General features: G+C 41.6%; 2 protein-coding genes across 4 annotated transcripts in view; one reads left to right on the top strand and one right to left on the bottom strand.

Moving 5' to 3' along the window:
* Positions 1-16,533, top strand: part of CTNNA3 (catenin alpha 3) — a 417,013-nt gene that overhangs the window by 101,367 nt on the left and 299,113 nt on the right. The window lies entirely within an intron of this gene.
* Positions 6,964-16,533, bottom strand: part of LRRTM3 (leucine rich repeat transmembrane neuronal 3) — a 79,922-nt gene continuing 70,352 nt past the window's right edge. For 2 of the 3 annotated variants that reach the window (XM_031063218.1, XM_014310129.2), the window contains one exon: positions 6,964-7,211. In XM_031063218.1, the coding sequence (XP_030919078.1) occupies positions 7,002-7,211 (210 nt within the window). In that variant the 3' untranslated portion in view covers positions 6,964-7,001. The remainder of the gene's footprint in view (positions 7,212-16,533) is intronic. The other variant, XM_031063219.1, reaches the window with a different exon arrangement.

Genomic DNA, 16,533 nt, shown 5'->3' with positions numbered 1-16,533 from the left:
CGCCTGTCCCTGCTTGTGCCCGCCTGTCCCCTCTCCACCTGCGAAGCTGATGCTGACAGGGAGCCCGGGTTCTTGTGGTAACGCTGTCCCTTTCTTCTGTTTCTTTCCCCCTCTCTCTGGGCCTTGTCCTTTCCCTCTTTAGTAAGAACACTCACCTTTTTTTCAATCAAGAAACGCTTCTCAGATATAATATTGCCGCATTTGCACTTCATTTATGTCCGATAAATCTATCAAAAGAGCCCTCCCTGACTCTGGCTCGGTGGGACGGGACACACCTGTACAGTTGTTTTTGCTTTGAGATGGGCAGGGCAACATGTTCATTCTTTCCAGAAACGTGGAAAGTTTCTGTTACAATCATCACTTGATGAAGGTGGGGTTAGTGCAGTTCATACTGACGGTTGTTAACCATATCTCTTCACAGCTTTAGTGTGCAAAGAGGTTATAAAACCCCAAACCTTTGCATCACCTTGTGTAGTGGGAGAATGAAAAATAAAAGGGTTGATTTTTATTCGCATATTCTGGCATTGTTATTTATATTTATGAATCTATATTTGCAAGAGGTAGTGATGAAGAAAAGGAGTGAGAGAAGCTTCAGCATGTGCTTGGTTGGCAGCAAAGCTGCTCAGCTCTGGAGGTGATGCCCGAGAGGCATTTCCCTCCAGGATCTCAGTCTGAATAGCTCTGTTTTACTGCTGGCACTCTCAGTTGTGACAGCTAGACTTTGGAGAAAGAGCTAGACTGCAGAAGGCAAAGAGAAGTATGAACTGTCTAGGTAATGCTGAAGCAGAGATACATCTTTTTCATGAATCCTATTTGCATATTCAGATACACCATTGATAGCTGTATTTTTTCCTTTCCTGACAATGAGAATAAGGCTTTTGGGCAGTGGAGGCTGGACTAATTGTGCAAGTTTACAGGTTCTTTAAAAATAAAGTTACCAACAGCAAGACATAAGAGGGAGGTGCATCATTATTACTAGAAAAATAAATAACTTTCATTATTTCTTTTGAAAGCATAAATTACAACAAACTGTTCAATATGAATTGTTCAGTTAATGGCTTTCCATGCCTCATTTATGACACACTCTTGTATAAAACTACTGAAATTATTGAAGTGCACAGTGCTGCAGAGACACATCATTTTCTTTTAATGAGTATTCTCAGCAAAAGTTGATGAGGTTTTGTTCTCTAAGAAACACAGAATTAGTGTATAAGAATGTTTAAATGACTGGGCTTTGAAATATGTTTCATTGAAGCACTCACTTTATTATTAGATTGTAGATAGAACCAATGCTGAAATGCAGCCTTAAAAGTCTGTTTCTTAGGGAATACAAAGTGGGAAATACTCTCTATGAAAGCTGGAAAAAACACTCTTGTATAACTGCACACTGGATTCTCCTGCTGTTTATTAGGAGACCATCCCTCCTGTTCATGTCAGCTGACCTAAGGCAATTAATAAGGCAATCATCACACGTTACGGTTAATCCAAACCAACGCTGTATTAATGCAGCACTAATTAAAGCTCATTTGTATATTCTGAGTGTCAGCGGGGTGGGACTTGGGAGTGTCCCTGTCAGGGATGTGTGCAGCTCTCCTGGCAGAGGCCAGGGCTGTGAGCTGGGTCACCCCAGCAGGAGCCCCTCTGAGGCTGCCATTAACAGGCACTTCTCAGAGGGCCTTATTTACAGAGCAGATTGATGGTGAGCGAGTAGAGTAGAAGCTCCGTGCCATGTGGGATTTTCACACTTGCACACACTGCACTTCAGCTTACATAAAAATTCTTGGCAAAGTTCTAGTGGTAAAATGTTAATTTCTTGGGGGTTCGTTAGAATAACATTAATCATGAACTCTGATTATGTTCACCTTATTCTGAAACTTTATAACTGAAATTAATCAGGTTCTGTAATTAGGGAGAACAATAAAATGGAACCGGGCTTTGTTATTTTATAATAGAGCTATTAATTCACTCAAATGTTAGACTTTCTTTGAGGAATTTAAGGAACATCTGCTTTCAAATATGGATTATTATCGTCAAACTTGTACCTATTAGAGCTTCATAAGTGTCTTTCTGTGTTGAAAAGTGTTTGCAGTACTTCTGACAATCAGGTTTATTGTTTGTTTACTGTTGTGATGGAATTGAGAAACCTGGGAAAAGCATTTCTCCTTTCTGGTTAGCTGAATCCTGATGATAAGATACACACTCCCCCACCCTCCCTAGGAGAAATCTCAGGGTTTCAGATGAGCCTGCCCTCTGGGGGGCTGAGGGGGTGTTACCCTTGCTCCCTGGAAGCTGGCAGTGTCTCACTGGTGATTACCTGAGGGTTGTGTTTCTGTGTGGAACAGGGAGATTATTCCTTCCTGCCAGAACAAGGAGAACAGGCAGCTCTCCTTGCTGCAGCAGCTGGAAATGTTACCAACTGCTGTGGCTTCGGAGAAGCTGTGTGCACACTCAGAGGGACTGCTGGGGGGCCACGTTTGCTCAGAAGTGCCTGACCTACAGAGGGCTGGGATGTTGGGATCTGTGGGGGCTTGCCAGGGAAAGGGAGCTGGGTGCTTGCCCCAGTCCTTAGTTCCTCTTTGGCTTTCATCTCTCAGCTGCTGTGCCAGGCAGGTTATTGAGGCTGGCTGTACCTCTGATGTGACCAGCTAAAGCCTTTGTTAAACTCAGCCTTTACTGCCTGGATTGGCCTTTAGGAAGCGCAGGCCCTGAGACCTGTACAGAACTGTGCAGCAGAAAGACCTTTCCCTCAAGAGAGGAGGATCAGGCTGCAGGACATGAGTTAAGCTGCTCACTTCTTCACCTGTTCAGCAGACCATTTTTGCTACCCCAGCTGGGAACTGAATCCAGGTGCTTGTGTGTGACACTGTAAATGATCATATCATTCATTAGCATTCACCATCTTTGAGGACCGTGGTTGCTAGTGTAGCAGGATCACGAATTTATTGCAGTTCAGTGGCACTGGAATCCTGGCTTATTTCATAGGTCTTAGTGTTGCCCTTGCACTTCTATTTTGGTTTTTTAGCCTTTATGTTATGGTTTTTTCACAATTTCTGTTCTCAGGTCCTGTCTAAGCATAGGAAATAATAAGAGATAAAACATGCCTTGAGAGAGAAAGAGAGAAAGGGAGGGAGGGAGTAGAGCAAGCCTAGTACACACAGCTTCTGAGGGTGGCATTTTCCACTGGTGGTGTGCCTCCAAAAGAAGTCTGATACTTAGGATGTATGTCTGAAATGTCTGTATACTTTGGGAGCTTTTATGTTAGTGGTAGCTCTCAGATCCCTTGAGAGTAGTTTGTGCTGCAAATTTTCATAATTTTTTAATTGAAGCAGTCATTTGCTTTCTTGTATAGATGGTGGTTTTTGGTTTTGGTTTTTTTTTTGTTTGTTTGTTTGTTTTTTTTTTAACTGTCTTGAGATACATGCAGGAATTTGTCAAATTAGTCATTAATCTTTCCATACACCCCTTTCCCTAGGGAGGACCTCCAGTCAGCTACTTGGGCTTGCTTTGCTGATGGCTGTTCCAGCCCTGTGCATTGCTGTACCAGCATGGTCCACTGATGGATGGTGGTGGGAATTGTTGCTTGCAGCTAGGTTTATTTTTAACATTGTCTCGGGTTTTTCATTGCTAGAGGTTATATTGTCTCTCAGTCTGTGTTTTGCAAATGTAATGACTTCCCCCAGCCTTTTCTTGGTAAAAGGACCTGCCAGGGTCTGGTGGTGTCACTAACTGAGACAGAGGTGGGTGCCACTGGCTATCTCTGTTCCTGGGGTGTGGCTCTTGCTGCAGAGGGAAATGATACATGGGAGTGACCCCCTCTTGCTAAATACTTGAACCCACAGACTCCTTTCTTCTTGCTAACTTAGCTAGGAGGCTGGGGCTTTATTGGGGATACTGTTCTGTTTAATCCATGGAACAAAAGCATTTCCTGTTGCTGTGCAGCCAGAATCAGAGCCCAGCTGGCAGCAGTGTGTTGGCAAGCAGCTGTGCAGAGGCTGAGGTCAGGATTCAGGAGTGGGGCTTTTTCTGGGCTAGCCTAACCTAGGTTTCTTCATCATGAGGATCTTTTAGAGAAGATACCTACCTGCCATCTAGCTTTCTTGAAGACATCTGTTTTACTGAGAATAACAAGTTTCAGGCTGATGTAGTCCATGTTAAAAAAGGGTATCCACTGAATATGTGCAGCAAGGGGTGTGTTAGCAGTCTGGGACTGGGGTGGGCACACACCCCACACATCCCCTGCTGCTCTGGGCCCTGGCTGCTGCATCCATCTTGCAGAGCACTGGAGTGGCCTGCTGGGGTTACAGAGAGCCTGGTGTTTCAGATGTCTGGGAAGTGACTGGGAGAGTATGAGGAATCTGTCAGGGGCTGATTCCGTGACTCTGCTTCTGCCATTTGTCCTGTGGCATCTGGAACTGGGAGGCTTTGATTCAGGATTGAGGAAGAGAAAATGGGAAATGTTGGTGTGTATGTGAATAAAGGGGAAATGTTGGTGTGTATGTGAATGAAGGGGAAATGCTGGTGTGTATGTGAATGAAGGGGAAATGTTGGTGTGTATGTGAATGAAGGGGAAATGTTGGTGTGTATGTGAATATCTGCCCAGCTGTGCCTCTTTAAGCATTCATCCAAACCTTCTTGTGTCTCTGCATAAGAGAATCTTTTCTCATGTTCCCCAGTCTGAGCTCACCAGTGTCCAGTGCTGGGGCTGGAACCTTTGAACACCTGGGCATGTGGAGGAGCTCCCTTAGTGCCAGGCCCCTGTTCACACACTGTAAATGCTCCAGGGCAGCGGGTCCAAGCACAGAGGAGGAAGGACAGAGTAGAACAGCTGAAAGCACCTTTTGGGAGGAAGGACAGAGTAGAACAGCTGAAAGCACCTTTTGGGAGGGTGGTGTTTGCTCCTTCCAGCTCAGGCCTGCTCCAGTAGCCAGAATGCCAAAACACTGCACCTCTAAACCAGCTGTGGAGTGATTCAGGTAATTTCTCCCTGCAGCCTGAGCAGCACTGGGCTCCAGAGGGACTCCTGCATGTTTGTTAGCAGTGGGCAGTTAGCAAACTCTATTTTCAAAATTCCAGCACTGTGGAAGGTAACAGAGTCAGGAACCAGTGTAGTGAAGAAATACAGAACTGAAGTGTGCAGGTGTAAGAGGTGTCTTAAAAAGACAATTAATGTTTTGCAGAGGAAATAATTTATGCAAAATATGTTACAAAATCGAAGTGCTAATAAATAAGCAGTACAATGTATTCTCTTTTGACACTTTGTTTCCACTTAACAGTAACTGAATGCAGATTGATTTGTTACCAATTTTTGAAGCTGATTTTCATTCTATTCACCTTGTTTTGTACAAACAGTTGCCCTGTAATTTTAAAATTCAGTCTTCTGCTTTGAAACTACATGAAAATATGGTAGGATAAAGATCCAGAAAAATAGATTTGAGGTTATATAATTTCTCTTTATTATAAAAAAGTTGCTTCACCATATGAAACTTTTTTTTCCTATATTTTGGAAGGCTTGTGTTCCCATTTTGTTTTTCACAGAGTCAGCATGATATAATGTCTTCCTAATTTCTGTAATCTTTTATGATTACAGGGTAGTGTGTAGTGGTATAAAAAGTTACTCTCTTACAGTGTTGAGAAGTCTTGAAGATTTAAAACAAAAGAATGGGGTATAAGAATGCTTCAATCCAGATATTAAATGACAGACAAATAAGCAATGTAGTAATTGTTAAAGACTTAATACTACATTAATTTTTTTCTTTAAAGGTTTTGGGCTTTTTCTTTGTTTGCGTTATCATAATGTTAAAGGACTGTAAACTTTCAGCATTTTTTCCAAATTACTAGATTTTTCAGCAGGTGGATATTTCTTTTGAGTGACATTTTACATTCCAGGAGTAGTATAAGGACTTGTTTCTGTTGCCACTTCTGTCGGCAGCTGCCTGTGACAGAAGCAGGTTTTGGACCCCTTTGTCTTTATCAGAAATACAAATGCCTGATTTGGCAGACTCTCACAGCAGATTTTGTAGCTGCCTGTTGAAGCCTCCTGTCCTGTATTGTCTTGCAGAACAGTGAGACTTCATAAAATATCATCAGCCTTGACTAACAGTTGCATAACCAAGCTTTGTTGTTAAAAATCAGGCTGTATTTCAAGGCAGCAGGTAAGTTTGAGAAGAACTATTTTTTTTTTTTTTAATTTTCATTTCTAGGAAAACTTGGCTATATATTTCAGGAGTTTCTTAGAAGTTTGAATAGTTAAACCCTCCCTCTGGAACCAGTAGATAAAATTCTACACATTAAACACAGTAAAAATGGTGCATATTCTGCAAAGGACAGAATTTTAGATTAAAGTTGTCTGGGCACAAAAGCAGTAACAAAATGATCCCTACAAAACAGAGTAACTGAATAACACAAGGAATAACTTTTGTTAATTTGAAGCTTTAGAAACTGAAGCTTGTAAAGTAAGATGTAATTAAATTATGGCACTGTACATACCAGTTGTTCTTGGTAATTGAAACTTTACAATATGAAAAATACATTACATCTGTACAGTTTATACAGGTAGGTAGGATGAGTTTTGAAAAAGATTCACTTTCAAGGGTCATACTCTGAAGTCAAAAAAATACTGCACAACTGAACTAATTACAAATTGTAGACTGGAAACAATTAATCTTTTTGATTGACTTTTAATTTGCACAGGGATCCTACCCTCCACAGAACTGCCTATTCATTGGTGTCCTTAGCTTCCCCCAGGGTTTGGGTGCAGCCCCTGCTCCAGGGTTCCCTAGGGCAGCTGCTGCCCCTGCTCCCTGCTCCAGGGTTCCCTAGGGCAGCTGCTGCCCATTCTCCCTGCTCCAGGGTTCCCTAGGGCAGCTGCTGCCCATTCTCCCTGCTCCAGGGTTCCCTAGGGCAGCTGCTGCCCATTCTCCCTGCTCCAGGGTTCCCTAGGGCAGCTGCTGTCCCTGTTCCAGGGTTCCCTAGGGCAGCTGCTGCCCCTGCTCCAGGGTTCCCTAGGGCAGCTGCTGCCCCTGCTCCCTGCTCCGTGCTGCCGTGGTGATGGTGCTCAGGTCCAGCTCCGCCTCCAGCCCCGTGTCCATGGCCTCCTCCTGCCTGCTGGCCTCGTAGGGCTTGTGGGCCAGCAGCTCGTGGTGCACCCCGCAGTAGCTCAGCGTGGGCTGCTCGTAGGCCAGGAACGTTGACATGTTCATGGACAGTGGGATCTGGGCAAAAACAGAGGGGAAAAGCAGCAGTTACCAAATGACATTACCAAATGGTACTTGCCTGAATTGCATGTTGGAAAGCCAGGCTGTCTGCTCTCGGTGTCCCTCTGCCACTCATCTCCAGCCCAACCCTGCTCTTCTCCAGGATGTTTTAACCCTCACCTCCACCACCCTGGATCTCGAGGCCCAGGCTACGTACATGCTTGAATGTGTTTGAAAAGATTAAGATGTGATTCCAGTTAAATTATCTTTAGAATGTAATTAACCTCAGCTATAATCATTGTGACAGGGAATATTGCACATTAAATGTAAATGCTTTTTCAAGTGAGTGGCTTGAATTTGTCAGTGAGTGTGATACCTTTGGTCTGCTTGGAAATGCAGGTGGGAGGGTTCCTACTGTTGAAGTGCTTGGGGAGGGAGACCTCAGCCCTCCTGGCATTGTAACTAAACAGGGAACATCCCTATTTGTACCTCCTCCTTTGCAGCCTTCCCTCCTGTTTTCATTCCTTCTGGGGTGTGTCTCAATACAATTTCTAGTTATGAAGAACCTCCTTTGAAGTTCTTTGAAATTAATAAATAATCAAATAATATCACAGCAACTGTAGTAGTTCTCATCTCCAACAGCAATTCTGGAGTAAAACCCCCAGCAGTGTTTAATTACCAGTGATATGTGAGCTTCATATTGTCTGGAGTTCAGGTTCAGATGAGCAGCAGAATGTCCCAGCTTATCTTAGATTTACAGTTCAGAAGCCTTCCCACTGCAGTTTCTATTCAAGGGGGCATCTGTTCTGCAGGCTGAATTTCACTGCACAGTATTACATTTCTGTGCAGTGAGGGGGAAGTTCTGGCAACCCTCTGTCTTTTCAGTCAGGAAGTGTAAAACTCTAGACTTACTTTACACAGAAAGTGCAGCTAAAAGTTTGTACTTACAAAACTGTATGGCAAACCAGAATATTTTTATAAATAATTCTGTTCAGTCCGGAAAAGAATGTAATCCAGTTTGGAATGTTGATTTTTTTTTCCTTTATTTTTCTTTTGATCATTGCTGGCAGTTGAAAGGTTACCACAGACTAAAAGGACAGCTCCTTTTTTTGATTTTTAAAAAAAGGAGGCAGATAAGTTGGGTTTGGTCTCTGTAGCAATTACAGGGATCTGCAGGAAATGTTTTTTTTCTCTAGCCTGCAGAAGTGCATTTACTTCTCAACAGATGTGAGCTGGCTGGGGAGGAACGCTCGTGGCTCCAGATGAATATCTCAGCAAAGGTGGGAAAGGTTCTTGCAAAGGCCTTAGAGCATTTATTAAGCTTCTGCTGTTGTGCCTGTGTTGCTACCTGATTGCTTGACCTTGACTGCCCTTTCATAAGACACAAAATTGCATTTTTTTCTGAATATATTGTATTTAGAATTAGTGGCAATGTTTTCAGCCTAAGGATTTTGGTATATTGTTATATTTCATGGACATGGGGTGTTCATACCTCTTGGGGCGATTTCAAGACTCAGCCATAGAATCCTGAGAATAAAAACTTGGAAAACAAAGGCATAAGGGGACAGCCACAGTTCTGGGTGGCTTGAGAATGTTGTGATGGGAAGCTACAACAGGGCAATGGAATATTTTCCATGAAGATGACAGAGCTGAAAAACAGATGATCATGAAGAGGAGGGATGAACATAAACCTCACTGAAACAGGAGAATAAAATGAGCTGAAGGATGGAAGCAATAGAAGTGATAGAGCTGTGATGTGCCATTCTGAAAATGTACAGAATTACAGTGTAATGAGAGTGTCATATACAGAATGGGAATGTGGTGTATCAGCATATGGTCAATATGTGAGAATTTAATCTGTTTCACATTCAAGTTTTGCTGTTGCCTTCCATTAAAAAAAGGAGCAAGCCCTTATAATACATAACAGGGAACTATACAGCTTTTATGGACACAAATCAAAATGTAATGCTTTATGTGTGGCCATGGGAAGATTCTTGTTATTTCAAATTAACCTCAAAACAAACCTGATACTTCACCATCCATCAGTTTGTGACTTTTATTCCTTAAGGAGTCTTAGGACAGGGCTGATATTTTGTACCTACATTTACAAAATATTTTGTACCTACATTTAAGTCTCCTGCCTCTGTACCCCTGCATTTGAGTTCTCCCTGTAACTTTGGCAGGTCTTGCATGTAACAAGTCCCTTAATTTCTCTCTAGAATGCCCTAGAGCTGTCTGATAGCTAGTCATGGAAAGAAAATACCTATCTGATTATCATCTTGTCCCTTTTCTTTCATTGTCTGCATTTTCAAGCATGCACTTACTTAAAACTGCTATGCTGTGAAACAAGGGAGATACTGAAACTTTTGTTAAAGGAACAGATAAATCTGTTACAGCCAATTTGTGATGGTTGTGGACTTAGAGTTCAGATCCTTCTGGCTCCCCTACCAAGAATTAATTCAGCTGTGGGGGTAAAGTTACCAGAAGTTACTTTTTGTGGTAATTTGCATACACTCTGAGAGGGGGCCACACTAAGGCAGTGAGTGCTTTGGGCTGAATTGTTGTCCCTTGAAAGCGCTGATAAGAGATGGCTGCAGGAATCTCTAGTCACTCCTAAGGACCTCTGTTTTCCTTCAGACTTCTCAGTTCTTAGGTGGTTCTTTCATGTTTACGTATTTCAGCCTTTCCAAGTCCCAGTTGTGAAGGCCTGGTAAAGGGCAGTGGGTTGTTGGATCAGCTGCTGAGAGCTTTTGGCACCAGATGTCCCAAGGACAGGCATCAGCTCCGCCAGTTTTCCTCTCAGGGCCACGGAGGAGTTCAGTGCAAAAGGAAAGGTGTTGTCAGGCTTTTCCCTGCTTCTCTCAAACTCATTTTCTACTCAGTTCAGGCTGTAATTAAAAACCTACCAAAAGTATAAGCAGCAAGAATAGCTTTCACTGACCAGCAAAATTGTTCTTCACACAAATGTTAATGGCCTCTTGGTGAGGGAGAATTCTGTTTTCTCTTCAAAGGGTACACCTGTCCAGATGTTCCAATACTGAGGAACTCTTGCTTTTTTTCTGCTACATAGTTTTGGGATGTTTCCTGTGTCCTGCTTGGCTTTGGCAATTTCTATTCTAACATGTTCATCTGTGGTTAACTTGGGGTCCCACATGGTGAGGAACAATGCAACTGAATCCCAACAGGTGCTTTGTGCCCAGCCTTCACTGCTGTGCCAGACTAAATGGCACATTCCTGGCAGAGGGAGACCAGAGCGAGGAAGCAAAGGGCAGATGAGGAACCTGAAATCCTTTTAAGCCTTTGAAACCATTCCTTGAGTGACTCTCAAGGGGAGGACCCATTTACTCCATGGCAGTACAAACAAAAGAATCTCTCACTGAAGTAGCTGCTGTGTCTAGACTTCAGTTGTTTCAGTGACTGAATGCCCTAGGCTTATATTGATACTAAAAAAATCTTTACTAAGTGCATGATTAGAATTATAGTCCATCTGTAACAGTAATCTTTCTTGTGCTGTGTTCAACATGACTTTTCAGTAATTTATAATGCAGCACATGCCCTGGGAAAGGGAGGGTGATGTTAAAAAGTAAAAATCACCTTGACAAACAAAGACCAGAACTTCTGAAGCTTTGTTTTGAATGCTGGACACTTGAACAGTAAAGTGGTATTTTTTGAGGATTGGAAGAGAGTGTAGAGGGCATTCAACCACAGATAGGTTTCCATGGGAAAACGAGGCTATTTTTTTATTTTTTTTGTTATGTCAGTGTAGACTTGATATCTTGAAGTAGAATGAATTGAAAAAAAATTCTCAGCAATTTGCACATACTAATTTTGACAGTCACCTTTACCAGTTTTTGAAATGCCAGAGTGAACAGCTGCTAACAGCTGCTGAGCCCTTTCTTCTTAATTTTAAGAAGATGATAATGAAGAGGAGAAATCAGAAGGAAAAGGTTTTGTATTCCACTGATTCAGTTCACTGGGTTCAGGCTAAGACATAATGAGCCATGGTTTCCTAGTTGCTGGATATTTTGTCTTTCATGTTGTTAATTTTCCTAAAATTTGTACAGGGTGATATTTACTTAAGATCTTTCCTTCCTGCAAAGAATGTGACATTTGTAAGATGAGAACAACTTGTGTCTTGATTAGCTCTAATTGCCTGCTTGACTCTGAAAGGAGTATGTATTACATTTTTTCAGTTAGACACTTATGCTTGCTAATAATGTTAGAAAAATGAACAAGTTATAAATACTCTTCTGCTTGACAAAGTAAATATCTCCTTGCTTCTTTTTTTTTTTAATTTGCCTGTGTGGATTCCTTTGGTTGTGTGGATTTTTATTTGTTGGTTTTGTTTTGTTTTGTTTTTAATTTGAACAACCTGCAGTTTTGGATTTTTGTTTCTTTTTAATAGCCATCCTTCAAGTTCTAATGTAGTAAAGTGAATTAAGGAAGTAGGTGTGAGTGTGTGTGACTAAATAAAGATTCATCCATTGCTTAAAATATGGTTCATAATATTTAATAGAGGTGTACATTATCCTAAAGTAGCTCTAAAATGTTACTACAATTAGATCCATATCTAACTGAGCACTAACCTTTTTAGGCTTCTCATTTGCTTTTAATTTGTATGCAAAACTTGATGTTTATCAGATAGGCTCTGCAGGCATAATTACCAAGGTATCATTTAAAAACAGCAGTACTGAACTTTGTGGGACAAAACGTGAATCAACACAGAGAAAGCTTTTACTTTAGGTGCTGGATGAATAATGGACTCAAATGGAAGTATTGCCTAGCAAGCTTTTGCTGCAGGTAGAAGGGAGCTGTCTTGTCTTTGTAAGGCTTGGTGCAGATTGGAGAACCTGAGCATCGTGCTGTATCTTAGTTATAATTCTCTATGTAGCAATCAGTAGATTATCTTAAAATATGAGGGAATTGTATGAATAAAAGCACATTTTAAAAGACACCCTTGAAAAGTGAATTTGTAGAGATGTCTCAGAGAATGTGTGTTTAAGCCACATATGTAGGTGATGTGTGTATATTGTACATGCACACATGTGGACAAGCCCTGGAAGAGGTCAGTGGTGCACTGACCTTCTCCTCTGAAAGTTCTGGAATGCTAAGAAGAAAACCAATGAAATTAATTGGATTTACATTATAGATATGTTTCGTGCTTAAGGGAGGTCTGTCTCCCCTAAATCAAAATCTCTTGTATCATGAGGTAGAACAAACAGTGATTTAAAATTCTTCAAAAGTTGTCCAAGCCAGGCTTAGTTGGACATCAGGGTGCCTTGTTCAGCTAAAGAGCCTGGGGCCTGCTTGTGCAGCAAGGCTTCCCCAAACCCACGGGCACACTTGGTGCTGTGGAGAGCAAGAGCTCTACATGGCAATCAGGGATATTTCTCATAATGAGCAAAACCCACTGCAGACTGCCAGCTGCGATATCCACTCATTTACAGCACCAACTGCAGTTATCTTCACAGATTTTTATTAATTGTTCCTGTTTTGGTTGATAGTTGAACTTTTTGGGCCATCAGTGGGCTCTAAGTAGAATTTTTTGTGCTCCTCAGAGGATGGGTTTGCATACCTTGGGTAGGCTTCTGTAGAGTGCGATTAATATGATCTTATTTTCTTCTCTAATTATTTTAATGTAACAGGCAATTTTCATATCCCCTAAGTACTATAACAGGCAATCTCATTACTTTTCATCAGGCTTGTTTACAGAGAAATAAAACAGCAGCAGAATAAACAACACTGAATGAACCAGAAGCTACTCTGAGTATTCAGAACCACAACTCAGACTCCACAGGTCATGAGTTTCCCTTAAGAGGAGGAAAGTATTTTTATTGATACAATCTTTAGCTGGTTCTTTGCTTTTCAGTGTGTGAACAGTTGGAAAATTTTATATAGTTTGTACATTTAACTATGAAGGCTAAGTTCTAAATTTAGTGAAAGCTGAAGTTATTAAAACCCCAGTAAGAGGGGGTTTAGGAAATACCAAGGAGCTTGATAAACTGATGATGTCAACATCGTCCTTTTTGTGCTTTGTCCCCTTTGTCTTTCTTAACCTTCCAAATCTTAACCTTTCTTACTTGCTTTGTTTTATGGTTTTCCCTCTATTTCTGTCTTAGGGAGGAAGAATCCTTCTTATTACTGACCATATTAATAATTTGTGTAAGCTCTCCATCTTCCAGTTATATTGATGTTGGCTGCCATTGGTCTATTATCTCGTTCACCTTTGCTCTCCTTGCAGTCTGCACTGTCTCTGTGTTTGCTTTTCACTGAGGTGCCCTGATGCTCTCTTCCCTTAAGTGCTATATCCCAAAAGAGGCTTTCAGGTACAGGAGAGTCTGGTGGTGCTGAGACAAACAGTGAAACACTGTGGGATCCCAGGGAAGCCCACTTTATCCAAGCACATACAGTGTCATCAGCTCTGAAGGGAAGAGAGACTTGTGTCTGAGAGTGAGGAAGAGGCCTTATTTACTCTGCTAGCTTGATTTTCCCAAAATTTAGTGTGTAGAAACTGAGTTGAAGACAAACTATGTATTTCATTTGTATTCTGTATTACAGGTATCTTGAGATTAAAATGGGGTACCAATTAAAAAAACCACAAAACCCAACCAAGAGCTGATGTTTTCAGTGCTTTTCTCCTGACATTTCTGGAGGACACATTTTCCTGTCACAGCTGACAGAATCCTGTCCACAATGTTCTGGTAGCTGAAGCCACGACACTGGCTCAGCAGAGGCGTGCTGGCAAAGCTCTTCCTGCAGATGCAGCCATGCTTCATTTTATTAGCTTGGTGTGTGTCAGGCACGATGTTGTTCAGCTGGTGCAGTCCCATTGTTGTGCTGCTATTGCAGCACTCCCAGCTGAGTGCCAGGGAATTTGAGGCATTCAGTGGTGAGTGATACAGCATCAGGGATATTCCCGTGTAATCTCAAGTCCCAGAGCCATAGGAAGTGTGCAAAAACACACATAGGAAGGGTTTAAAACCACAAACAATAACCCCCACCCCATCTCTCAGCTCCCCTGCTCGGGTACCTCTGTGTCCTGCTGCGTTTGTGGTGCTGTGCTGAGCCCAAGCTCGCCTCGAGCTGTCTGCTGTGTGCAGATCATTTAAAGGCAGAACATCATTTAAAGTGCCTCTCTGGGCACAGGAAACTCCTCCTGAACAATGAGGGTGTTAATCAGGGGGTTTTGATTTCTGTCCCGGGCGTGCTGCAATAGAAATTCCTCTTTACATTTCAAACAGTTTGTTTCTATGGAGTGGTGTTGCTTTGTGCACAGTGTTCTCAAATTATTTAAAAATCTAACATTCACAGCTTACATCAGCTTAAACTATGAGTAATATTATTCCAGTGACTAATCCAGGCATACCTGTCAGAGATGGAAAGCCTGTACTGAGTCTGCTTTAATCCATTTGCTGATTTTTATGGTCTCAAAGTCCCTTAAAGTACCTGACTCAAATCCAAATGTGCCCCACATGCTGAGTTTTGCATGCAAATCTTTAAATTAGTTGAAGGATACAGACAGATTCCCTTGGGATTTAATAATTTGCTAAAACTAAAATGGTTTGTTTATTGCAGGAAGTGTTTTCTGTTTGAAGTCTATTTTGCACTGGGTGATGCAGCTGTTCTCTTTGAAAATGTAGTGCATGCTGCACAGAATTACAGATTTTCTTCTCTCATCCTTCCTTTGTTCTGTGGGGCGGGTTTGTGTTGTTCAAAGAGGAGTGGATGAGAATCTTTTCAAAGAATATTTTAAATAGAAGACCAATTTGCCATATAGCTACCATTGCTCTTCAGTTGAATAATTAGCATATTGATATTTTCTAATTGTTGGAACAAGAGCATTTTCATATATCTTAAAAAAACCCTTTGAATGATGCCAAAAAGCTACTGCGGTTTTGGCAGAGGCTCTCCTGGAATCGAGTCCTTGTTCATTGTTAGTGGTAGGAGAAATGATATGTTCACACAGAGAGAAGAGACCTCCTAATGGATATTGGGAGAAACAACGCTAAACACAGAAGAATTTAAACAAAAAATTTCTAACTGAAAATTAAAAAAATTAATAGAGAAGAATATATCTAAAAGAAAAGTGAAATTTATGCTTAATGTTTAAATAAAATACTGCTTTGTCAGACTTGGTTCTTAGACTTTACCATGAAATGGGCAGTGTTTGTTTTGTTTATTTCTGCAGAATAGCATAATTTCATAAAACTCTTCTGAGCAAAGTATTTCCGATTACATTACTGAATGGGCTCTGTGTAATTATTTAAGTCAATTAAAAAAGATGTTGGTTAAAAATTGAATGATATTACAATAGAAGAGTAATACCAGATACAGCTTGAAAAGCAAGAGCAGGACTTAATATAATTTATAAATTTCATGGATGGGGAGTGTGGGATATATTGATCATTCAGTTCTCAGTAAAGGTTCCTAATAAGGTTACTGTATATACCTGATTGATAAAAAATTGTTATTTTCTGATGTGATGGAAGTAATAATAGATTGTTTCCTCTCCTTAACCATCACATCCTGAACATGTATTGTTTGATATTTATACGAATGAAAAAGTTTTCTTTTTTTTTAGTTATACTAATGAAAAAGGTTTTTTAAGCTTATTTCCCTCTTAGAGTGGCCTTCATGCTATATTTTGTCACTGTGCAATTCTTGAGGGGAAAAAGCTCTGTTACATTCCCAAGCAGTATATCAGTATATGCTAGATTTTTTTTATTTCTAAGATGTGTTACTATTTGCACTTATTAAAAAATATTTCTGTCGTGCATATTAGTTGCACTGCTGCTATGACATTTGTGTGGCACTGAGGCTGGCTGTTTGTGTACTGAATTGTCCAAAACTGAACAATTCCTCCCTTTAGGACTACAAATTTCTCAGGGCAGCAAAGCATTACTTGGTCAATTTAATATTAACTCCTCTAAAATCTAGGCCAGCCATTCCAAATATGAAGTGACAGTTTGTTGATAGCCAGGCTGTCCTTTCCACTCTTAAATGCTGCGCTAATGAGTTACTTTGGAGAGTTCCAGGAAAACCGGAGTGAACGAGGTCATAGTGAACAAGGGGGCAGAGGCCGTTCCGTGTATGCGAGGTGTGCGGGCAGGTTCCGGGCAGTTCGGACTGCCGGGGCCCGCAGCAGTTCTTGTAAGCGCCTGTGGCTCTCGGGGATGAGCCGGGTGCTGGTGGGCGCTGGTCGCTGCTGCCCTGCCCTGTGCCCTGCCCTGGCCCTGCCCTGCCCTGCTCTGCCCTGCCTTGGCCTGTGCCCTGCCCTGGCCCTGCCCTGCCCTGCTCTGCCCTGCCTTGGCCTGTGCCCTGCCGTGGCCTGTGCCCTGCC

The sequence above is a fragment of the Geospiza fortis genome, unplaced genomic scaffold (genome assembly GCF_000277835.1).
Source record: "Geospiza fortis unplaced genomic scaffold, GeoFor_1.0 scaffold614, whole genome shotgun sequence".
Classification (NCBI taxonomy): Eukaryota; Metazoa; Chordata; class Aves; order Passeriformes; family Thraupidae; genus Geospiza; species Geospiza fortis.
Note: the sequence above shows the minus strand (reverse complement) of the source record. Positions and strands in the feature narration are given on the sequence as shown.